The sequence below is a fragment of the Bacillus rossius genome, chromosome 1 (genome assembly GCF_032445375.1).
Source record: "Bacillus rossius redtenbacheri isolate Brsri chromosome 1, Brsri_v3, whole genome shotgun sequence".
NCBI classification, from domain to species: domain Eukaryota; kingdom Metazoa; phylum Arthropoda; class Insecta; order Phasmatodea; family Bacillidae; genus Bacillus; species Bacillus rossius.
Genome location: NC_086330.1, coordinates 83956299 through 83982658, shown reverse-complemented (window position 1 = coordinate 83982658; position 26360 = coordinate 83956299). Strand labels below are relative to the sequence as shown.

Here is a 26360-nt window from a genome sequence, read left to right as displayed (position 1 = left end):
CGCCAGCTTGGCGGAAAACTTATCCACTGCCTTGCTGAGTGGGTGTGCCTTACAAAGCACAAAATCGCCTACCCTATAAGGGTTAGGAGATCTGTTTTCGTTGTATTTCTTTTTTCTGCTCTCATGAACCAGGTTGAGATTTTTACGAGCTCGTCTCCAAATCTCCCTGATGTCTCTCGGATCATCGGGCAATAGGTCATTCAAAGACCAAAGATTTGAAAGAGGGGTATTAGGTCGGTAAGTGAACATGAGTTCGAAAGGAGTACTTTTGTGTCCTTCATGATGTGCATAATTAAAGGCCATTTGCAGCCACACCAAATTCGAATCCCATTTATCCTGCTCCTGCGCATGGTAAGCTATTAGAGCAGACCGGAGATTGCGGTTGAATCTCTCAGCATGCGAGGGCTGTGGATAATAAGGCGAGGTTGTGACGTGCAGAATGCCATGTGAGAAGCACATGTTCTTAAAAATCCTAGCCGTGAACTGGGTTGCATTATCTGACACTACTATAGACGGGACTCCCGACGTCTTGAAGATCTGATTACGTAGCGCAGATACAGTGTTTTCTGCGGTGGCTTTTCGCATGGGGATGAGCCAGACAAATTTTGTGAAGGCGTCAATACACACCAGCAGCATAGTGTTTCCTGTCTTTGAGCGCGGGAAAGGCCCGACAAAGTCGATAAACATCTTTTGCATGGGGCGCTCAGCCACATCTGAAGTTAAATAACCGAAACGAGTGTTCTGCGCTGGCTTACTCAGCGCACAGATTTTGCATAGTTTCACCTGCTCGGTGATGTCCTTGTGCATGCCGTCCCACACGAAATGACGTCGGATACCCTGAATGGTCTTATATATACCGAGGTGTGCGCCCACCGGCGAGGTGTGATAATAATGGAATATCATATTACGTAGATTTTGCGGGAGCACGATTTTGTATGTTTTTGATTGGGGGGTGCGTTTTTGCAACAGCCCCTTAGACATCCTAAAGTATTTTGGCGCCGTTCCTGAACTAAAACGTTTAATAATACTGGAAATGTGTGGGTCAGCTTCCTGCTGGCTCTGTAAATCCTGAAATGCCAACGGAAAGTCTGTCAATAGGGCTTGACATAAGAGTGGTGTTCCTTCGGGCGGAGTCTGAGTTGGGTTTTCGAACATGCGAGACAGTGTGTCCGCTACTATATTCTGTGTGCCCCGAATATGTTGGATTTTGAACTTCAAAGAGGAAATTTTTGCAATCCATCGCCCGAGTTTCCCTAATTGTTTCGGGTGTGCCAAAAGCCAGGCTAATGCCTGATTATCTGTCTCTAACAGGAATTCCCTGTGTTCTATAAATTGGCGGAATTTGTCAATGCCAAATACCACGGCGAGGCATTCTAATTCGTAGATCGAGGAGGCTTTCCTCTCGGCGTGGGTAAGTGTCCGCGACGCAAACGCAATGGGCTGTCTACAGCCTTCGACTTCCTGTGACAGTACTGCGCCTATAGCCACACTGGACGCATCAGTCTGTAAAATGAAAGGTTTGGTGAAGTCTGCCATGCGGAGTACAGGCGGGGAAGAAATCGCCTGTTTCAGGAAATTAAAAGCTTTTTCTTGTTCCGGACCCCATGTGAAAGGTGTGTTTTTCTTACGCAACGTATTTAGTGGTGCTGCGTGCTCAGCGAAATTAGTAATATATTTTGAGTAAAAATTTGCCATACCAATAAAACGTGAAATACCCTTAGGGTTTGTGGGAGGCGGAAAATCACGAATAGCTTGAGTACGTGAAGGATCAATGGTGACTCCCTTGCTAGAAACCAGGTGTCCTAGAAAAGACAGTTCTTGGACTGCAAACTTAACCTTTTTTGTGTTGACAGTTAACCCCGCTTTACGAAATCTACTTAGGACTTCCTCTAAATGTTTGATGTGTTCTTCAAATGTTTCTGAATATACGACGACATCGTCTAGGTAGTTGTACACTGTTTTGAATTTTAGATCTCCTAGTATCTGATCCAGGAGTCGAGTTAGTACTTGGGCTCCCGTGGCAAGTCCGAAAGGTACTACTGTGTATTGGTACAAGTTCCAAGGGACACAGAAGGCTGTGATGGGTTTTGAATCCGCAGTAAGGGGAATTTGGTGGTAGGCAGAATTTAGATCAAACACACTAAAATATTTGGCTTTACTGAACCAATGAAAAGCAGTGTTTAGGTCTGGCAAAGGTATGTTTTGTATCACTATTTTCTCATTAACTTTTCTATAATCAATTACACATCGTTGTTGATCCTTGCCCTTAGGCACCAGAAAAGCTGGGGAACTGTAGGCGGAGGTCGAGGGTTCGATTACCCCTTTTTCCAAAAGCTCCTGAACATGATTGCGCATCGTCTGCATCTTAGGGCCTAAAAATTGATAAGGGTGAGATTTCACTGGTATTTTATCCGCTAACTCAATTTGGTACTCGACTAATTTTGTGCGACCTAATTTACTAGTCAAGACATCTGGAAAAGTTCTGCATAATTTATCAATGGCGGCCCGCTGCTGTGTATTAAGGTGCTCGTGTGAAGTGGTGTTACCCTGATCCAAGATGGCTGCCGTTGGCTCGGCCGGAGCTGAAACTATTTGTTCAGGGGTCCCACAAGGAATAGGATTACCCATGTTGAATTTGAAAACGAAATTCTTCGCCTGAAGATTAATGATTAGACCTGTCTTGGCAATGAAATCAGACCCGTAGATTAGGTCTGTGGCAAGTTGATCAGACACCAAAAATGGGAAATTCCATGAATATAAATCAATCTTCACCTTGATCACAACTGCTAACATAATATTTAATGGCTGCTCTGAAGCTGTGAAACATTGTAACTTAGTGGTCTCAGTCTTTAGAATTAATTTGCTCTGTTTTAACTTGTTAAATAACTGCCCAGAAATCAGGCTGCGCGCTGATCCTGTATCAATTAGTCCCGGTACAGTGTGTTCGCCAATCGTTGTTACTGCATACGGAATTACTGTAGGAATATTACCAAAAATTTGGTGGCACTTTCTCTTGCCCTTATTTGTAGGAGCAACACACGTTTTACATGAGTACGTGTGCGTTGAATTACCATATCCCTTATTTTTGTTATTTCTCCTGCTATTGTGCTTTCTTTCTTTATGTTTGTGACCTCGCTTGTTACTTTTATTCCTGGACTCCTTGTTGTTAGGATTATTGTTTTTGTGTAATGGTGTTTCTTGTGTACTGCCATTACTTGGCGCAAGTTGAACTTCCCACTTATAAGAAAAATTTTTAACACTTGAATTTTTCGGTGGCCCTGAATAAGGTTGTTCAGGCCACCGCGTTATGCGTTTTTTGGAGTGTCGCCATTTTGTTTGTTGTTTTTGTGGTAACACTGGGCCAGGGAATGCCCGTCTCTTTTACAGAAAGTACAATGTGCATTTTGTTGATATCTCCCTTGTGGCCTTGAAGAGAAAAATGTATTGCCCTGATGTTTCTGTGCTGCATTCTTATGTTGCGAATTACTGCGCTCCGTTCCCGCGCTGCTACCTTGTTGACTAGCGAATGTGGCTTGTTTATTTCGCTGAAAATCAGCGTATTCTATGTTTGTGGCGTGTACGCAAAGTTTGTCAAGCTCAGCATAATTTTGGGGGCGTGCCTGGAACACTGAGCGCGAGCGCTCCGCTGGGTTCAAACCGTCTAGAATAGTACTCACGACCTCTCTCTCGGAAACCTTTAGCCTGAGTACCTGGTTGGCTTCGCGTATGTCAGCCACGTAATTTGGCAAGGCTTCATTACGCTGCTGCAGTCGGTTAAACCACTCCAACCGGATGTTTGTGAGTAGCCTACTCGGTATACAAAAATTTAACACGTCTTCATGAAACTCGTCGAAAGTGAGGTCATTCTCAATGGCTGCCATGATCCTCTCACTTAGGGGAGCTTGGGTGTACGGGTAAACAATTTCAAAAATTTGTTTGTCGGGAATCCCTCCCTTTTGTCGTAGCTTTAACAAGACTCGAAGGAAATCAATCAGTTTGTGTGCGTCCAGACCCGACGCCTCTGGCAATTCCTTGAGTAGCCTTTCTACAGGATGGGTGATTTTTCCATAGAAACTGTAGCCAGTTTCTGGGGCTGTCGTGCTCCGCAATACTGAGTCGTGGGGCTGAGCCGCGGCTCCTGCCGGCTGAGGTGAAGGCTGGTGTGACACCGGGTGCGACTGAGTCTGTTCCCGAGTCGCACCCAAGGGGCTGATTTGTGGTGGAGTGAGCTGGGGCGTTGTGAGTGGCGGCTGCAGAATACCAGCACTCGGAAGTGGGGTGGTTTGCCATGAAGGAAACTGTGGCTGAAATTGAGCATAAGGGTTAAAATAGCCCTGAGCGATCGGATACGGGAAAAACATGTTTGGTGGGTATGGTTGCGTCATTTGGTGTGCCAAGGTTGGTAATCCCTGTGAAAATGTCACGCTAGTGACGGGGTGGGTTGTCACATGACTCGTTGTAATGTTTGTCGCCACTGTCGTCGACTGCACAAGCGGCTCTGAATGAGTGGTAGATACGTGTATCGGTTGGTTTGGAAGCGACGTTAGTGGCTGTGAGTCAGGGGCTGCGTCTGGTAATCTGCTCGTTTCCGTCTCCTGTCTGTTTACCGTCGCCCGTACTTCTGATTGTCGCGTGTCGGGTTGCTCTACTCCCAGGGGCAAGCTAGGAGCGTCCCCTTCCGGGAAGGCGGGACAATCGATGCCTAAAGCCTGTGCCCCAGCCACATAATGCTGACTGCGTCGTGTGTCTTCCAAAACGGCTGCTCTCGCCGCCAATTTTGAATGGAAACCTGCCGTCTGTTGCAAACATCGTTCTACCTCTTTTATATAAATTCCATGGAGAAGGTCTGCCGAAAGCTGTTTCAGGTTTTGCAAACGTCGGGTAACATGTTTTAGCCTGACTATATGTCGCTCGACATTGGGTAAATTTTCCTCCACATCTAGATAGCTTACGAAAGCCGATATATCATAAAACTTGGCGCAAGCAAGGTTGAATTCTTCAGTTACATCTAAATCCAAATTCGCTACACTAGTGGGCACACCATCATGAAGGGCGGCCCTGAGCCTCTTCCTGAGGACTTGGACATTGCCACTGGAGGGCAAATTGCGTAGCTGTAACTCATAGGTCAGCTCATCTGACAGCAATAACTCCGGCTTAAACATACTGCTCGGACGTAAATTACTGCTAATTAAAACAAAAATTTAACACACATGTACGATTCAAACGTACACCATAAATACTCCTCTCTTAACAACTATCTTAATTTTAAATACCTCCTAAGGCTTCCTATATTAATATAAACTACCAACTAACCCCAATGCGCGGGGAGTAAGTCACACTTTCAAGGTGGGGGGGTATGTGCCCAAACTTATTTGCGTAAAGAGTCGCCGTACTACTCAGACAACTGCGCGAACGTCCCCTGTCAGGTTGACCTGCACCACCTGTATATGTCCACAAGGGGATTGACCTGCCGCTCGCAAGGTCGTCTCCCACGATGGACAAGGGAGAGGGGTGTGCGGGAGGAACAGGGCCGTGTCGTCGCCCTCAGATAACGGGCGTGTCGCTGGCTCAAGCGGGGTGATGGGGAGGGGGGGGGGGACGCCAGCTGAGGCGAGAGATAAGACACGTCTCGCTGCCGGCCTGCTAGCGGACCGGACGCCGCGACTTCTTGCGCTGCGCGCAGACTAAGTCCGCACGGGACTTTAAAACTCAATCATAACTTTAAAATAGAAAAGCAATATAACTACCGGGTGTACCAGCGATCAGTTCACAATGTTATTATTACAAAATTGCTATCACAAAAATTAAGTAATTTAATTTTTAAATTTTTTTTTATATTTTATTTTAGGTATGCCTACTTTATTTAGGTATGCCTATAGACCAAACCATGCTCTGCTACCAATTGTAACGCCCCTCGTGCCTCAAAGTTGAATTATTTTAAATTAATTAAAAAGAGCCTTGGAAACTTGCTGGGTAAGAAAAATAAGAAAATTAAGTAATTGACCAGAGGTGGCACGAGGTGGAGAACAAGATAATTTGGATCTCCCTGACACAAGCAACTTGGGAGGAGTATGGATCTTTTAAGGGAAGAAGGTATATCTTAATAAATTAACACTACACAAGTAGCTTGGTCTATAGGTTCCCTGGTTTATTATTAAGGAATTTTGTGTTCGTATTATTCAAACCTGACAATAAAAATCTTAGTAAATAACAAAGTTAAAGGGGGCGCCCCAGGAGTAATTAAAACAGTACATGTTACACCTTAGCAAAAATTATTACATAATTAAAATTTAAAAATTGCACCAAATTTGAATGTCCCAACAATTACATCGCTGATTAGTTTTGTTGATTCTACATATTCTTGAGGAAAGCACTGTTCGCTGGTAGGCTATTCATTTGATTTATGTAGTTCGTAGCTAGAAAGTGGGGGGGGGGGGGGGGGATGTTTATTTCACATTACCACCCGGGTCTTCAAAAAAATAACGTCGGGTCGCGGAAACCTCTCTTCTAACGTGACCCGCAGTGGAGGTGCGGGACCACGAGCTGGGAGCGATTTCTCTCTCCAGCACTTCGACCCTGTCTGAAACCCAAATCAAATCCAAAACGAATTAGACTTGCTTCCAGACAGTCCTATACCGTCGGCGCAAAAGGCCAACAAACGGGAATGGGGGGGGGGAAAGGAAAAAAAAATTACTCACCAACCAGGGTGTAGAGTTCGGAGCTCACTAGGTGTCTCGCGCCGACATCAGGATGCCGCGGACCGAGAAATCAGGATGCGCGGACGAAACCGGAATTTTTAGAATTAAATAAGAATAAATAAAAATTTAACTACGCATGACTTTTCTAAAAACTACCTCTGCCTGGCTACTGTACAAACGGGATCACATCCCTTAAGCAAACTGACTACATTCTCGTGCACGTGAAAATCACCGTTCCCGCAAAAAGCCTCTTAGCGCAGAGGACGTAGGTGAGACGAGGTCAGTAGCCGAGGTCAGAGGGCTGAGTGCCCCGCAATCGGCCAAAACCCCTAATTAAATCGGGCGGTAAGGCCCCGGGTCAAAGGAGGGGGTAGGTTCGGTTCTAAGCCGAAAATTTCCGAAGGAGTCCGAGGCGGTCGTGGCAACAACACGACATGCGCGCTCTCTACCGGACCGAAACGAAAACAAAGAACAATCGACTTCTCCGGGCCGCGAGAGGAAAGCATAGTGCCTTATGGCACCGCGACGCTGCCTTCTAGCGGCGTAAGGGGGAACTACTTGAGGTGGTGAGCAGACTTGCCACCAGGTGTCATGAGGGTAAGCTCTGCACGCTGGCGACCAGGCCCGCGGTTACTTTTTTTGCCGCTAGATGTCAGGGATGTGTCTGTCGGACCCGGGAGAAGGTTTTTGCATCAGGTCATCGTCCCGTCCGGTCACTGCTCTTAGCTTAATTTCTCAGAACTAAAGTGAGGAGGAGAGAGAGGAAGGGGGGGCAGAAATAGCCACTAAGGTGGGAACGCAGCTCCACTGGAGACTGCTTCGTGACGAGACATGCTTTTCTCAGCAGGCCTCTACAAGGTAGCAGCTTGCAGCCCAGGAGCTGCTCAAAGCAGTTTTGGTCATGCAGGGAATTAAAATTACAAACTCGGGGCGTGACTGCAGGCGAGAGAAATTTCAACCGGGCTGACCATGTCCACATTACACAGCAAAATATCAGATTGGCCCCCTGGGAAGGGGCTTCGGTCCACTGGCACCAAGTTTAAATCGGTGGCGTACACCGGCCTAACAAAAAGTAAATCACCCCCATTAACCACCAGACAAATTAAAAAAATGGAAACCCCAAAAAAAATTTAAAATTATGGAATAAATTTAAAAAGTGACGAAATGCCTAATTTCCGGCACAATAATGTAGAATGGTAGGGCCAGTAGCCAATGGGTATCCCCCGTCTGACAGACGTGCCTGCCTTGACCACAGATCCTGAACCAGCGCGTGCTGTCAGCCAAGCTGCGTCTTCCCAAGAAGGCTAGGATCATGGATGACGTCACTGCGGTGAGTCCACATTGCGACATTCCCGACAAATATTCTTTTTCCCTGGGTGTCTCATCTTATTAAATGAATTCAATTGCCATTTTATCATTCCCTATCACCCCTAATGATCATAATCTAGCACGCAAGTGCTAGAATAGTGTAGGGAGAAAATAGGACATTACACATACCTACTAAGATGGCCATGAATGTTCTGAAATTCTCAAATATTTTTAGTGTATTTACACATATAAAAATACAATAAAAAACACTAAAAAGCTAATAAAACTACAGAAGATTTTACAAAATATTGGTATAGTTTACAAAAATATTAGAGGTGTACCGAAATGGCATTTTTACTTCGGGATTGGGATCAGAATCGGGAGCAACAGCATCGAAATTACATATGTCACTTAACTTGACATAAAGGAAAAAGTATTTACTATGGTACTAAAATGTCTCTCATAAACCATTAAAAGTCCAATAATTTCAAGTTCACAAAAAAATATTTACACATCACAAAAAATAATGACCTAATACATAATGGAAATAAAAACAAAAATTTTATTCCCTATTTTACAGCAAATTATTGTGAAGAAATACTCATTCTTCAACATTTCACTTGTTTTGTTACTGACAATATTACCAGCACTAGAGAAAATAAGTTCAACTGGCAACCTCTATTGCAAGTTTTTTTTAAAGAACAACTAAATTATTTTTAGCTTCAGGATGTTGTATTACGTGCCCGTACTTTCCCTTTGTTGAACCAAACTCAGTTACTGTTTTATAATATAAAAATTAGTTTGCCAGTTTAAAAAAAAATGGTTTTTCCAAAGTATTATCCAGAGAAGAAAATATTTTTCCAGAAGTTCAGGAATGGTGTCTTTCTCAACTTTTATTTAGAGTTTCGGGATCCTGCACCTCTAAAAATATACATATATAAGACTGTAGATGAACATCAAAAAATATTAAGAGCCACTAAAAGCTGGGTACCAAGCAACATGTAGTTCAATCTTAAATTGTAATCAGAGAATGTTAAAACTGTGACATACATTAGTCGTTGTGACCATCATTATTTAAATACATTTAATGCCATGGAAAATTTGGAGTAGTACATAAGTCATTTTCATTTTGAACAATATTTCACATAATTTTCCACGTGAATAATGATTTCACCCAAAACAAGTTGTTAATTTCTTTAAACAATGAATATAGTCCATTTTTATAGCAAAGCTACAGCCATGTGTTTTTTTTTTTTCATGTCCAGGTTGACGACACCATTGAGAGCGTAAGACGAGAAAATTCTTCGGTGGAACTGTGAAAAACAACTGGAAGAATTATACGTTCCATTCTGGGGAGATGGCTTTGAACTTCTTCCCAAAATACTGATTCGTGTGGGATTTCATTAAACAATACTATACACACACTTCCTTTGATTTTTTTTTTCTTTTTTGAAGAACCTGTTCTTATGATCAGAGTGAAGTTTGTAAAGAAACAGATTTTTCATATTTAAGAAGAGCACTGTGATTTTGATGTTTTGTAGAAGAGTGAATTTTTTTACAATAAAAGATATTAATACATTTCATTCTCTATGAAAATTTATTTCACAGGTTCAGCTATATTAAAAATTATCCATTTGTTTACACACTTCTAACAAACATAACTATACCACGCTACATATAGCTTTGGAAGTCGAGAACGGACATAACTGAAGCTGAACAATGCCGCAAAATCAGTCCATGAATGTTTCTTACAAAAAACAGGAAGTAGTATATAATAGGGGCTCCGAGGACAGGCGCCAGGCGGTGGTGGTGGTGTCGGTGTCCGCCATCTTGGATTTGTGACGTCACGGCGGCAAAAATTCCTCAAAATTCCTCAAAAATGACTCAAAATGACTCAAAAATTCCCGTTTTAAGGAAAAATTTCCCGTTTTCGAGGGAAAAATTCCCGTTTCGAGGGAAAATTTCCCGTTTTAGTCCGTAAAAATCCCAGCGGCTAGAAATGTCCTTAAAGAGGCTTAAGCATCCTTAACTCAAGCCTCAGTTAAGCCTCTATCAGGACTTGACCTTGACCTCGACGGCCATCTTTATCCGGGGACAGGCTTCAGGCTGTGGAGCCGAGAGCCGATCCACATCTCTAACGCCACGTCCATCTCTGACGTCACGTCGGCCATCTTGGATAAGCGTAACAGGACACAGCGTAACGGGGCACAGCGTAACGGGACACAATGTAACGGGACACAGTGTAACGGGACATAACGTAACGGGACAAGTAGATCACGGCGGCCATATTGGATCCACCATCTTTAAATTAGGGGCCCCACTCATTATGATGGAAAATTCGTCTCCGTCGCCATATTGACTTTTTTCTGTTCAACTGGAGGCCGCCATCTTGGATATCGTCGACTTTGTTTCTGCTGTATGTTCCTAGATAGCGCCAGCGGCGCTCATGTTTTTTTCTGTTCCGCCGCAGGCCGCCATCTTGGATACCGTCGACTTTGTTTCTGTCGTTTGTTCCTAGAGAGCGCCAGCGTCGCCCTGTCTCATCACATAAGGTCGATGTTCCATTACCTACCATAGCTATTATGAACCTTATCGACATTTTAAATTTAATTTTTTATGAAAAATATATTGGTAACGCTGTGATTCGAACCATCGCAGATCTGATCTCTAGGTTGGAAAACATACGCCTTTAACCGCTCGGCCATCGAGACATTTACCAGATTGAAAATTAAATAAGGTATATATAAAAATTACATGCATATTTGGACTTGTAATTTTTTTTAATTTAAAGTAATAATAGCACCACCTGTTCGAGACACAAGCACCATCATGGATTATGAGGTCACCGTTGCAATTACCGTTATGGTCGCCATCTTTGAAATCCGTAATTTTAACGCTAGAGATTCAGGAAAAAGTTTAAAATTCATTAAATAAATTTGTAATCTATATACTGATTGATTAGATCGACTTAGGTCCTTGGTTCGAAACCGGTGAGGGTAAAAAATAAAAAAATCAGATCCTCCACAGAAGCCACCTACAGACTGACCTACCACCACCAATAACTAGGTATTTACCATCAGCTGGTATGACGTCATGTCCGCCATCTTGTCTTTGTCCGCTGGAGGCAACCATCTTGTTTTCGTCTGCTAGAGTGTGCTGGAGACATGTTAGTATAATGTTCTGTTCTCCATAACTTTGACCTTGACCTTGAACCGTGAACTTGAACTTTGACCGTGAACTTGAACCTTGGCCTTTAACCTTGACCTTGAACTTTGACCTTGAACTTTGACCTTGACCTTAAACTTTGACCTTGACCTTGACCTTGACCTTGAAATTTGACCTTGACCTTGATGTCCATCACGGATCCGTCATTTTATGTTCAGTACATGCTAGTGGTCATTGCCACCATCATGTTTTCGTCTGCTGGAGGACACCATATTGTGTGTACTCGTCTTACCATCATGCTAGTTTTATTCTAACATGCTACAGTGCAGTAATCATTTATTATTACTGAGGTACCCACCATCTTGAAATTTGACCGCCATCTTGAAATCATGTAATTATTTAGCTAGAAATGCGGGAAAAATTCCAATAGTCTCCGAAAAAATCAATTATTAATTTACAAATTGAATCGATGGATCCCTGTCCACGGTTCGATTCTTGACCAGAGACAGTTGTAACTAATTATTAAATAAATGTTAGGTTCTGTTTTCCATTACCTTTCGCGGAGTTTATTAATCATTCACTCTACGAAAATCAACTCAAGTCAATATACCGGACCAACGAATTAAATCAGTGCCGATTAGCCTATTATGAAAGTCTAATTTTTCAATAATCTGAATAACATATAAGCCGTTCATGTACAAAGCCACACATATAGATCAATTGTCTTCAGTCCATGAGACCGAGTCATGTCATTATCAGACGTATAGGCTAGTCATTTCAGGACCACATGACCTTCGTAATCCATCGTGACATTTTTATACATTCAAAAGGACCAAGTAACCTTGTTAAATATTTTAGTAACACCTAGAGGTGATAAACTAGTATATATTCAATCACTACATTTTGTACTACGCGCAATCAACAAAAAAGGAAGCACCAACAACGGAAAGACAGCACCACCAACGAAAAGACAGCTCATTTGGAAGCACCGACAACGAAAAGGTAGCACCGCCAACGTAAATACAGCACATTTGGAAGCACCGACAACGAAAAGGCAGCACCGCCAACGTAAATACAGCACATTTGGAAGCACCAACAACGGAAAGACAGCACCACCAACGAAAAGACAGCTCATTTGGAAGCACCGACAACGAAAAGGCACCACATTTGGAAGCACCAACATCTAAAAGACAGCACCGCCATCGAAAAGGCAGCACATTTTGGAAGCACCGACAACGAAAAGGTAGCACCGTCATCGTAAAGGCACGGACCGCAAGACCGGGTCATGTCAATATCAGACATATAGACCATGAACTCAGTACACACAGGAAAAAGGAATGTACACGCAGAAAAACGGAACGTACACGCAGGAGAAACGGAATGTACACGCAGGAAAACGGAAGGTATACGCAGGAAAACGGAACGTACACGCAGGAAAACGGATCGTACACGCAGGAAAACGGAATGTTCACGCAGGAAAACGGAATGTACACGCAGGAAAACGGAATTTACATGCAGGAAAACGGAACGTACACGCAGGAAAAACGGAACGTACACGCAGGAAAAACGGAACGTACACGCAGGAAAACGGAAGGTACACGCAGGAAAACGGAACATACACGCAGGAAAACGGAACGTACACGCAGGAAAACGGATAGTACACGCAGGAAAACGGAACGTACACGCAGGAAAACGGATAGTACACGCAGGAAAACGGAACGTACACGCAGGAAAACGGATCGTACACGCAGGAAAACGGAATTTACACACAGGAAAACAGAAAGTACACGCAGGAAAACGGAACGTACACGCAGGAAAACGGAACGTACACGCAGGAAAACGGAACGTACACACAGGAAACGGAACGTACACGCAGGAAACGGAATGATCACAGGCTCCAATATTCATTGGCTCCAATATTCATTTTCTCCAATATACATTGACTCCAATATTCATTGGCTTCAATATTCATCTGCTCCATCAGTCATTGTCACCAACAGTCTTTTGGTTCCAAAAGTCTTTTGGCTCTAAATATATTTGGCTAGAATTCTTCGAGTCTAAGAGACTATGAGGCCACATGGCTACGAGTCTAAAATGATCTAGATATTTACGAGTTATACACGGCTTGCGAGGCTAGAGCTACGAAGCTTCTAGTTCACAAGTTTACGTGACTGCGAGGATACAGGACTACTAGTCTACATGAGTACTTGACTACGAAGCTACTCGTCTACAAGGCTCCAATTGCAGCATCTGTCTTCGTCAGAATTTTCTCTCTTGCTCCAACTGCACCACCACCATTATGTTATAAGATTACATGGATACTTGCCTACGTAGCTTCAAGTCTACGAGGCGCCATTACATCATGTCTACGCGACTACGAGCCATGAGGTTACGAGACTACGTGACTACGAATCTTCAAGTTGACGAGACTGCGAGGCTACAGATCTACGAAGCCTCTAGAAAACGAGTTTACGTGTCTGCATGGATACAGGAATACAAGTCTGCATGAGTTCTTGACTACGAAGCTACTCGTCTACAAGGCTCCAATTACTACATTTGTCTTCGACGGAATTTTCTCTTTTGCTACATCTGCTCCATCAGCATTATGTTATAAGATTACAAGGCTACTTGCTTACGTAGCTTCAAGTCTACGAGGCTCCAATGCATCATGACTACGAGACTACGTGCCATGAGGTTACGAGACTACGCGATTGCAAGTCTTCAAGGTTACGTGATCCCGAGGCTATAGGACTACCAAGCTTCCAGAACGTATGGTTACGAGACTGCATGACTAATTGGCGGCGCGGCTACGAAACTTCATGTCTCTAACTGACTACAATAGCACTATTCAGTGGTGAGAGTTAATTTATCTCATGCAAAGGTACTTGCTGCAAGTAGTTCCGCTTTTCAACATCAGATGACGTCACGTGTTGCTTGCAGGTAAATAATATTTATTTCTTATATGCAGGATGCTCACTATCGATCGCATAAGAAGGATGGCTTCGTTAGTCTCCAAGGAGAAGGAAGTTCATCCTTCCTGCTAGTGCTTCTCAGATTTCTCACGGTCCACCATCTTGGATTGCGACGTTACGGCGACCATCTTTGATGGGTGTGACCTTGACCTTTGATCGAAACCGCAGGAATGATCGCAAGCACTCGGATTAATCATCAAAATATTGATAAGAATAATCAGGAGCACACGGAGAAAACCATCACAATATTGATAAGAATAATCAGAAGCACACGGAGAAAAACGACACATGTTTTCTTTGATATCATAAAATTACAGGAAAAAAATTAAAAATAAAAATAAATTAATAAAAAATTTAAAAAAATTAAAAAATACTTAAACTGATTCTGCTAGCTTGTAAACTTATCATTGATGAGCAAAGATAGAGTTTTAGTACAAGCCAGAATTTTATGTATTTTTTAATTTTTTAAAATTTTTTATTAATTTAATTTTATTTTTATTTTTTTTTCCTGTAATTTTATGATATCAAAGAAAACATGTGTCGTTTTTCTCCGTGTGCTTCTGATTATTCTTATCAATATTGTGATGGTTTTCTCCGTGTATTCCTGATTATTCTTATCAATATTTTGATGATTAATCCGAGTGCTTGCGATCATTCCTGCGGTTTCGGTCAAAGGTCAAGGTCACACCCATCAAAGATGGTCGCCGTAACGTCGCAATCCAAGATGGTGGACCGTGAGAAATCTGAGAAGCACTAGCAGGAAGGATGAACTTCCTTCTCCTTGGAGACTAACGAAGCCATCCTTCTTATGCGATCGATAGTGAGCATCCTGCATATAAGAAATAAATATTATTTACCTGCAAGCAACACGTGACGTCATCTGATGTTGAAAAGCGGGACTACTTGCAGCAAGTACCTTTGCATGAGATAAATTAACTCTCACCACTGAATAGTGCTATTGTAGTCAGTTAGAGACATGAAGTTTCGTAGCCGCGCCGCCAATTAGTCATGCAGTCTCGTAACCATACGTTCTGGAAGCTTGGTAGTCCTATAGCCTCGGGATCACGTAACCTTGAAGACTTGCAATCGCATAGTCTCGTAACCTCATGGCACGTAGTCTCGTAGTCATGATGCATTGGAGCCTCGTAGACTTGAAGCTACGTAAGCAAGTAGCCTTGTAATCTTATAACATAATGCTGATGGAGCAGATGTAGCAAAAGAGAAAATTCCGTCGAAGACAAATGTAGTAATTGGAGCCTTGTAGACGAGTAGCTTCGTAGTCAAGAACTCATGCAGACTTGTATTCCTGTATCCATGCAGACACGTAAACTCGTTTTCTAGAGGCTTCGTAGATCTGTAGCCTCGCAGTCTCGTCAACTTGAAGATTCGTAGTCACGTAGTCTCGTAACCTCATGGCTCGTAGTCGCGTAGACATGATGTAATGGCGCCTCGTAGACTTGAAGCTACGTAGGCAAGTATCCATGTAATCTTATAACATAATGGTGGTGGTGCAGTTGGAGCAAGAGAGAAAATTCTGACGAAGACAGATGCTGCAATTGGAGCCTTGTAGACGAGTAGCTTCGTAGTCAAGTAGGTACTCATGTAGACTAGTAGTCCTGTATCCTCGCAGTCACGTAAACTTGTGAACTAGAAGCTTCGTAGCTCTAGCCTCGCAAGCCGTGTATAACTCGTAAATATCTAGATCATTTTAGACTCGTAGCCATGTGGCCTCATAGTCTCTTAGACTCGAAGAATTCTAGCCAAATATATTTAGAGCCAAAAGACTTTTGGAACCAAAAGACTGTTGGTGACAATGACTGATGGAGCAGATGAATATTGAAGCCAATGAATATTGGAGTCAATGTATATTGGAGAAAATGAATATTGGAGCCAATGAATATTGGAGCCTGTGATCATTCCGTTTCCTGCGTGTACGTTCCGTTTCCTGTGTGTACGTTCCGTTTTCCCGCGTGTACGTTCTGTTTTCCTGCGTGTACGTTCCGTTTTCCTGCGTGTACGTTCCGTTTTCCTGCGTGTACGTTCCGTTTTCCTGCGTGTACTTTCTGTTTTCTTGTGTGTAAATTCCGTTTTCCTGCGTGTACGTTCCGTTTTCCTGCGTGAACATTCCGTTTTCCTGCGTGTACGTTCCGTTTTCCTGCGTGTACTATCCGTTTTCCTGCGTGTACGTTCCGTTTTCCTGCGTGTACTATCCGTTTTCCTGCGTGTACGTTCCGTTTTCCTGCGTGTACATTCCGTTTTCCTGCGTGTACGTTCCGTTTTCCTGCGTGTATGTTCCGTTTTCCTGCGTGTACCTTCCGTTTTCCTGCGTGTACGTTCCGTTTTTCCTGCGTGTACGTTCCGTTTTTCCTGCGTGTACGTTCCGTTTTCCTGCGTGTAAATTCCGTTTTCCTGCGTGTACATTCCGTTTTCCTGCGTGAACATTCCGTTTTCCTGCGTGTACGATCCGTTTTCCTGCGTGTACGTTCCGTTTTCCTGCGTATACCTTCCGTTTTCCTGCGCGTACATTCCGTTTTTTCTGCGTGTACGTTCCTTTTTCCTGAGTGTAAATTCCGTTTTACTGCGTGTACCTTCCGTTTTCCTGCGCGTACATTCCGTTTTTTCTGCGTGTTCATTCCATTTTCCTGAGTGTAAATTCCGTTTTCCAGCGTGTACGTTCCGTTTTTCTGCGTGTACATTCCTTTTTCCTGTGTGTACTGAGTTCATGGTCTATATGTCTGATATTGACATGACCCGGTCTTGCGGTCCGTGCCTTTACGATGACGGTGCTGCCTTTTCGTTGTCGGTGCTTCCAAAATGTGCTGCCTTTTCGATGGCGGTGCTGTCTTTTAGATGTTGGTGCTTCCAAATGTGGTGCCTTTTCGTTGTCGGTGCTTCCAAATGAGCTGTCTTTTCGTTGGTGGTGCTGTCTTTCCGTTGTTGGTGCTTCCAAATGTGCTGTATTTACGTTGGCGGTGCTGCCTTTTCGTTGTCGGTGCTTCCAAATGTGCTGTATTTACGTTGGCGGTGCTACCTTTTCGTTGTCGGTGCTTCCAAATGAGCTGTCTTTTCGTTGGTGGTGCTGTCTTTCCGTTGTTGGTGCTTCCTTTTTTGTTGATTGCGCGTAGTACAAAATGTAGTGAATGAATATATACTAGTTTATCACCTCTTGGTGTTACTAAAATATTTAACAAGGTTACTTGGTCCTTTAGAATGTATAAAAATGTCACGATGGATTACGAAGGTCATGTGGTCCTGAAATGACTAGCCTATACGTCTGATAATGACATGACTCGGTCTCATGGACTGAAGACAATTGATCTATATGTGTGGCTTTTTACATGAACGGCTTATATGTTATTCAGATTATTGAAAAATTAGACTTTCATAATAGGCTAATCGGCACTGATTTAATTCGTTGGTCCGGTATATTGACTTGAGTTGATTTTCGTAGAGTGAATGATTAATAAACTCCGCGAAAGGTAATGGAAAACAGAACCTAACATTTATTTAATAATTAGTTACAACTGTCTCTGGTCAAGAATCGAACCGTGGACAGGGATCCATCGATTCAATTTGTAAATTAATAATTGATTTTTTCGGAGACTATTGGAATTTTTCCCGCATTTCTAGCTAAATAATTACATGATTTCAAGATGGCGGTCAAATTTCAAGATGGTGGGTACCTCAGTAATAATAAATGATTACTGCACTGTAGCATGTTAGAATAAAACTAGCATGATGGTAAGACGAGTACACACAATATGGTGTCCTCCAGCAGACGAAAACATGATGGTGGCAATGACCACTAGCATGTACTGAACATAAAATGACGGATCCGTGATGGACATCAAGGTCAAGGTCAAATTTCAAGGTCAAGGTCAAAGTTCAAGGTCAAGGGTCAAGGTCAAAGTTTAAGGTCAAGGTCAAAGTTCAAGGTCAAGGTCAAAGTTCAAGGTCAAGGTCAAAGTTCAAGGTCAAGGTCAAAGTTCAAGGTCAAAGTTCAAGGTCAAGGTTAAAGGCCAAGGTTCAAGTTCACGGTCAAAGTTCAAGTTCACGGTTCAAGGTCAAGGTCAAAGTTATGGAGAACAGAACATTATACTAACATGTCTCCAGCACACTCTAGCAGACGAAAACAAGATGGTTGCCTCCAGTGGACAAAGACAAGATGGCGGACATGACGTCATACCAGCTGATGGTAAATACCTAGTTATTGGTGGTGGTAGGTCAGTCTGTAGGTGGCTTCTGTGGAGGATCTGATTTTTTTATTTTTTACCCTCACCGGTTTCGAACCAAGGACCTAAGTCGATCTAATCAATCAGTATATAGATTACAAATTTATTTAATGAATTTTAAAATTTTTCTCGAATCTCTAGCGTTAAAATTACGGATTTCAAAGATGGCGTCCATAACGGTAATTGCAACGGTGACTTCATAATCCATGATGGTGCTTCTGTCTCGAACAGGTGGTGCTATTATTACTTTAAATTAAAAAAAATTACAAGTCCAAATATGCATGTAATTTTTATATATACCTTATTTAATTTTCAATCTGGTAAATGTCTCGATGGCCGAGCGGTTAAAGGCGTATGTTTTCCAACCTAGAGATCAGAGCTGCGATGGTTCGAATTACAGCGTTACCAATATATTTTTCATAAAAAATTAAATTTAAAATGTCGATAAGGTTCATAATAGCTATGGTAGGTAATGGAACATCGACCTTATGTGATGAGACAGGGCGACGCTGGCGCTCTCTAGGAACAAACGACAGAAACAAAGTCGACGGTATCCAAGATGGCGGCCTGCGGCGGAACAGAAAAAAATATGAGCGCCGCTGGCGCTATCTAGGAACATACAGCAGAAACAAAGTCGACGATATCCAAGATGGCGGCCTCCAGTTGAACAGAAAAAAGTCAATATGGCGACGGAGACGAATTTTCCATCATAATGAGTGGGGCGCTCGATTTAAAGATGGTGGATCCAATATGGCCGCCGTGATCTACTTGTCCCGTTACGTTATGTCCCGTTACACTGTGTCCCGTTACATTGTGTCCCGTTACGCTGTGCCCCGTTACGCTGTGTCCCGTTACGCTTATCCAAGATGGCCGACGTGACGTCAGAGATGGACGTGACGTTAGAGATGTGGATCGGCTCTCGGCTCCACAGCCTGAAGCCTGTCCCCGGATAAAGATGGCCGTCGAGGTCAAGGTCAAGTCCTGATAGAGGCTTAACTGAGGCTTGAGTTAAGGATGCTTAAGCCTCTTTAAGGACATTTCTAGCCGCTGGGATTTTTACGGACTAAAACGGGAAATTTTCCCTCGAAACGGGAATTTTTCCCTCGAAAACGGGAAATTTTTTCTTAAAACGGGAATTTTTGAGTCATTTTGAGTCATTTTTGAGGAATTTTTGCCGCCGTGACGTCACAAATCCAAGATGGCGGACACCAACACCACCACCACCGCCTGGCGCCTGTCCTCGGAGCCCCTATTATATTCTACTACAGGATGATAATTATTTAATCATTGCTTTATTCTTCTTTCTTTTAAGTGTATTACATGAGAAAATATTGAGGTGTAAACATCTTAAGTCTCGGTATACTGTAATTGATAGGAGTAATTTTGTGAATGGAACACAAGTAAAATTAATGGAAATGTGTAACCATGAGTTGTCATGATGAAGAACCCACGTGTAGCAACCTAAACCCGCATATGGTGACTTTTATAAACATTAGGGGACATACTAAACGTATTGGTGTGCCAAATGAAACTTTATGCCACTGAAACTACATTTGGTAAACTAAAATAGTGATAGTAAAAAGTAATCACAAGTTTTAAAATAGCCTACATCAGAAAACTCGCATTTTAATGACTATAATACATATTCTCATTCTGAAGTCCCAATATGTACTGAACCACAATGATAGTGCACCTATGTATTGACGTCTAACCCACTGCCTCGCGGATCCGTATTGAATGATTGCGGTTGTGCCCGGCGCCAATCAGTGATGCACTGATACACGAGACTATCTCAGGGGGGATGTTGGCCACATGGCTGGAGGCAGCGGTACATCGGCAGAGTCGACTTCTTGAGCCCTTACTGGCAGTCTCAGGCGTCACACACAGTAATTAGTCACTACAGGAATGTTCAGAGAGTACGGAAATAAACTATGATGTAAACTCGCGGGGTTTATTCTACAAACCACTCTCGTACATGGTGCTGCCCAGTAGCTGACCTGTCCGGTGCATGAGGGAAGCTTGTCTGGCGCTCGTCGAGTTGCTGGCGATGGCTCCACGTGTCCCGGCGCGTGCGTCCCTCCCGGAGGGCTGAGCTCTACTGCTGAGGCCGCGGGCTGCTCGCAGCTGCCCGGATCATTCCCGCGCGCCAAAACCGAAAGACCGGACAGGCCAACTAGTTTGGCGTAATTGCACATTGAACAATTTTTAGCAGACAAAACAAGCCTTCCATGGTTTTTAAAAGTATTACTGTAAATTGTTAGCGAATTTATATCCATAAATCGGCGAAGCTTTCCCTCGTCCTGCATCGATAGTGCTGTCTCGCGTCTATCGATGTATCGTTGCGGCGCGGGCCGGTCGGAGCACTGCACTGCACACGTCGACAGTAATGCACCAACAGGTGTCATCAGTATGTTAAGCCTCAAAAACAAATTTTAGATGTGTTTCAAACCTAGTCACTGAAAAAACCTTTAAAACCTTTTTAATAACTTAATATTGTAATACTGTTGAATCAGCTCAAAACGGTTAAGGTTTGTTTATTGGAAGTATTTAGGGACTGACTTGAGTCCTTCAAGCGAAAACAGATACATATACAAACATTTACTTAGTGTTAAAATATGTGTTTTAAAATGTTTTAGAATAATATTTTAGTAATGCCATAGAAGTGAAACTTCTAAAGTTTGTGCAAATACACTAAACGTTTTATTTAATTCCAACGATATGGTCAGTATTTTAATAAAATCCCTTGTCGAAAATCAGCTCGAGAGCAGGGGTTTAGGATTTTTTCCGAATAATTTTCTGTTTCTAATAGTTTAAAATTTCCGTTTGTTTTGTGCTGCCATTCACATGTGATTGTGGCAAGCAACGTTTACGAGTCAGGCAGCGAATTCTAGCTGCAGGCGCAGGCGCGAATTTAGAAATCATAAAAGGAGGGGGCACAGTTTCACATTGGCGGGGGGGGGGGGGGGAGGGTTATTCACCGTTCCCACCTTTAAGTGGGGGATCCGGGGGTCCTCCCCCGGGAAAATTTTGTTTTTAAGATGCAAATTTTTGCTGTTTAAGGCCGTCCCTGGTCCAGCGACTTGATAGGGAATTGTAGGTTAAAAAGTGTTTTCTAAATCTTCTACAATTTTTCAAATAAAAATTTCATACTTGGCTTGTTTGCTGCAGTTTTACAACAGAAATCATCTGTCGGATTAATATTGTATAAAAGTTTTTGATAAGTATTTTATTTTACGTTTTTAAAATTAAGGAAAACCGAAAAAGTGGTCTAAAAAACAGGCTGTAAGATATACAAATATTTAGAGTCTGCAAAATTTTTCCTTTTAAAGTAAAGATAAAAAAAGTAAGCGGTGGCATACTGCTAACTTTATTAGAACAAGAAATATTTCGTATGTTGCATTTTCAGCTATTTATTCTGGCCGCGAGTAGGTTCACTTGCGCCTGTCTTGCGCGCGGGAGCATGCAGCCGGCTGCCGTGTTGCCATTACTTCGGACCCATCCTCGGCTAACGGAATCTGACCCCACCTCCTCCGTGCCAGTAAATAATCTGAATGGTGCGGAGTACTGTGTCAACGACGAGAAGAAAGCTAAGAACAGTGCTATCAATTCAGAGATGCATGGATGTGCTGCGAAAAGCGAAAGGTTTGAAGAGAAGGTGAACCCAAATTTTTTATAGTTTTAATTATTTCTTCCATTTACTGTAAAGTGTGTTTGGGCAAAAAATATTTTGTGCCATAATGTGCTTTACAAAATCTTCCAATTTTTTTTCAATTTGAAATGTAATCAAGTGACGCTATGCAAACTAAACTATCCTGATTCAAGAAATGCGTTTATTATTATGTAAGTATAAGTTAGGCAAAAAATCCTCAGCTTAAAAGTAAGAGTAAACAAACCGTTCTACGTGGAAAATTAGATTTGGTAAGCATGAAAACAAGTTAATTTTCAACCGACTTAAAAAAAGGAGGTTCTCAATTCGGTTGTATTGTTTTCATTCACGTGAGTATTATACTGTCCAAGCCAAATTGTTAGTTACAACTAGCCAACTTTTAAATTAATTGCTGTTTATAAAAAATACTGTGCCTTACAATTCAATATATATTATTTCAGTTCCTATGTGTAAGACTTAAAAAATTAGCATGGCTACCTTGGGGAATTCAACCCATATTCAGCGGCAAACTTAATTTCTTAGCACCATTCGTTACTCCGTCAATAATTTTTACTTAATTCGTCTACCCTGAGAATCTCAGTGCACTAACTCTGAGATAGCAAACATTTGGAGATAGTTTCTCTCTCCCCCCCCCCTCCTTTTTTGTTGGAGTTCAAGACAATGTGAACCAAAAGTGGAAACTTGAAACTTGTACCTTAGATGGGTTAAATATATTTTACATATTTTGGAACAACTTAGATCCGCTGTGCGAAAAGTTTCATAATAGATTTCATACTTGCATGCTAAGGTTTACATTAAATAAAAGGCTCAGCAGATTAAGCAGCCGGTAGGTACATATACCATTGTATTATTACATAACATTTTAAGTTGTTCTGTTCTTCGGAGGAGAAAGAATAATTGTAAATTTTTAGACGACTTTCTGAATATAACTTAAAGATAAATCCCTTTATCAGGCATTATTTTGTTTTTACTTAGGAAGCTACATTGAATGATTCCACATAGCAATGAGACAACAGTTTGAAAATCTTATTAGTTGCCTAAAAATGAGTATTTAATTTAATTTTAGTACACCAATATTAGTCACAAAAAAATGGAAAATGTATTGGGGTGTGCGGATATTCGTAAACACGAATAGTTGCGCAGTTATTTATGAACTATTCACATTCGGAAGTCGAATATCAAAGATTAAAATTGCTAATATTTACAGGCACATCTGTAGTTGCTGGTTGTTACTCAGGTGAAGCCAAACTTCTCTTTTTTTTATAAGATATTATAGTCATCATTGCTTATTTGCCGATATACAGTAGACTCTTAATCATACGACACTTCACGATTCCAGGTAAAAGCATCGTTATTGTCATTTGGACTAGTTTTGACCATCCCCGATCTAACCTAATAAAAACATTTTTTTTTGAATCCGTATTCAACCTTCTCTAGCACGAAAATAATACACTGTTATATCTAACTATTTATTTCCCTTAATAGATGACTGTCTTATGAAAAAACACTAATAACCTACAAGTACATGTAGGACCTGAATTTATACCAAAACAAGCCGTTACACGTGACCGTTCTTCTGGCAGCTAGCATCTACGGGAACAATATCAGCATTCAAATAATGCATGCAGGGCCGGCGCGTCCATATAGGCGAACTAGGCAACCGCCTAGGGCGCCAAGTAGCTGGGGGCGGCGCAGCACGACACATAACAGCTGATATAATATGTTTAATGATTATTGAAACTAGAAGAAAATTGATTTTTGTAACAGTTTGGAATGTTTATATTGATATAAGTAATTATTTAAAGTCCATGGTGACCTGTTTATGATTTGTAATAAGTAAAAGTGTAAAAAAAAACACAAGCCCGCTTACATTTGATTGTTGACAAAATCTTAGGCTTACGTGATGTATTTTGAGGCAAGGAAAAATTTTTTTGGGGGTGTCCGCCCCGGAGGGGGGAGGGGTGCATTAAGGTTTTTCGCCTAGGGCGCCAATTTACCTTGCACCGGCCCTGAATGCATGGCATATTTCACGCAATGTTACCTCACACACTGTGTGTATGGCAGTCCTCACCGCCGCTATGTGCCCAGTCGTATTGTGACGCTCCGCAAAAACGGTTGCTTTTTTCGTTATGATAATAATACGTGGAAGTAAAAATGGCAGTTACAGTTATAGACTCTGGTTTCTACCTACTGATTACTTTTTGGTAACCAATGAACGTTTTAAGATAAACACGTTTTAAATAGCGAAACTAAACAGATTTACATACAAACACATTTATAAATATACGCGTTACAAGATGATAACACCATCTCTTAGCACTCGCCACCCACGACCGTGCTACCACATTCGTGAAATGTCAGCCTTCACGACACTCCTGGAAAGAGATCTACAGAACTATCAGGAGATTGCCGCTACTTTCGGGCATCTGGAGGAATGTCTGCCTCAAGTGGTGTGGGTATGTACGTGTGCCACCTAGGACCTCTGACATGGGCCAGTCCAGCTTCATCCCATGGAAAAACAAATTTGGTCGAAGCCCAGGAAAATACTTCCAAACAGTTTAAAAATTAGCTGTCTCCAGTATGAAGATGGCCCTCCAAATAAAAAGAGACGACCAAACAACACTCCTGGTCCTGATTTGGAATATGGTCCAAGTGCTGAAGACATTTTGTGTCCTGAAGACGTGTTGAGTCCTGAAGAACTTGATACAAAGATGAAGTTTATCCTCGAAAACCTGAATCGGGATGCAACAACATTAAAAAATATTCATGAGTTGGAAAGAAGGAAGTACTGTTGGTCAACACGAGAACACTAAATGGAGGGATGCTTCTATGAACAGACTTACAGCATATAGTTTCGGTTTTGTGGTAAAAAGAACACATACATCCTGTCACTGTCTAGTAAAATAAATTTTGTATCACAGGGAGATAAATTCCAAAGCCGTTCAGTTTGGACGAGTTAACGAAAATGTGGCTAAGAATATGTATTCAAAACTAAAAAATGTCGAAGTCGAAGATTGTGGCTTTTTTTTTTGTACACCCAAGCTTTTCATTTCTCGGAATATCTCCAGATGTACTAGTGGCAGACGATGGTTTGCTGGAAGTTAAATGCTTATTTTCAGCTGGGGACGATAAATTAAAGGACTATATTTAAAAAAAAAAAACGTTTATCGAAGAAAAACTTGGAGATTTGCGTCTAAAGAAAACCCACTTTTTTTTTTTTTTTTTTTTTTTTTTTTTTTTTTTTTTTTTAACCAGATTCAAGGTCAACTTGGCGTCTGCAGTAGAAATTATTAAGACTTTGTAGTTCATACGAAAAATGATTTCCATGTTGAAAGAATTTTGTTCGACAAAGAAATTTGGGAAAAACTCATGCTGTCAAAGCTACAACAGTTTTTTGCGGAGTGCTTACTTCCAGAGATAGCAGATCCATTAAATACCCTAAATGCGCGAGAGCCTGACTTTGTAAAAGAAGCTCAAAAATCACTAAAGAAAAACATAAAACAGATTACTTCAGTTTTGGTTTCCTAAATGTTATGCATGTTTTCTTCTGTTTTTGACATAGTCCTAATATAACAGTGTATATAATATTATGATAATATTTTGATTGTAAAAGCAATACGATTTTTTTTTGTAGAATTTGGGTTATCAAACACATATTTTATGTTTATTTGTAGTTTAAATTCGAACTTATTATAAATTTATATAGACACCTCTTTTACTAAAGTAATATGTGTATCGTAGCAGTGAAAGTTCTTGAAAGAATATAATTTCTCTGTTTAAAAACGTATGTCAACATGTTCATTTCAATCTTTAATATTAAGCTAAATTATATGTAATTAATATATTTATTTAAATAGTACACATATTGTATACATTTTTTAATGGTGTCTTTCAACGGTATCATTAATTTAAGCTACATACATAAAAACTATCTTTGTGAACTCTCTGTAAAATTACACAAAAAAACTCTGGCCAGAGTATAATTGTTTAATACAGCATTAAATTTTGTATAGTGTTTGTTCCTGTACTTTTCAGGAAGTATTTAAGACATTACTTTATTAAAGTATTTAGTACAATTAAAAAAAAAGTTATTTCTTATCGAGTGAAAGGCTTTTTAATCGATTAGAGTTATAAGACTGGGAATTATTTTTTTATTGTTTTTGGTTTATGCTCGAAATTAGACCACAAAATCATACCCGGGCCGAGATTATACATCAGAATCTCTCGCTATAAGCCACTCTTCAAATAGTAACTGAATCCCAAATAAATAAATTGTTTCAGTGAAGAAATTGTAGTTGACAACTGTTTAATTGAAAAT

General features: G+C 41.4%; 1 protein-coding gene across 1 annotated transcript in view; it reads left to right on the top strand.

The window, feature by feature from the left end:
• The window catches only part of LOC134531139 (uncharacterized), a 40121-nt gene extending 30573 nt beyond the window's left edge, over positions 1 to 9548 (top strand). Inside the window, exons 5-6 of the mRNA XM_063366784.1 lie at positions 7954 to 8028; positions 9272 to 9548. Coding sequence (XP_063222854.1) covers positions 7954 to 8028; positions 9272 to 9325 — 129 coding nt within the window. The 3' untranslated portion in view covers positions 9326 to 9548. The remainder of the gene's footprint in view (positions 1 to 7953; positions 8029 to 9271) is intronic.
• The last annotated feature ends 16812 nt before the right edge of the window (positions 9549 to 26360 follow it).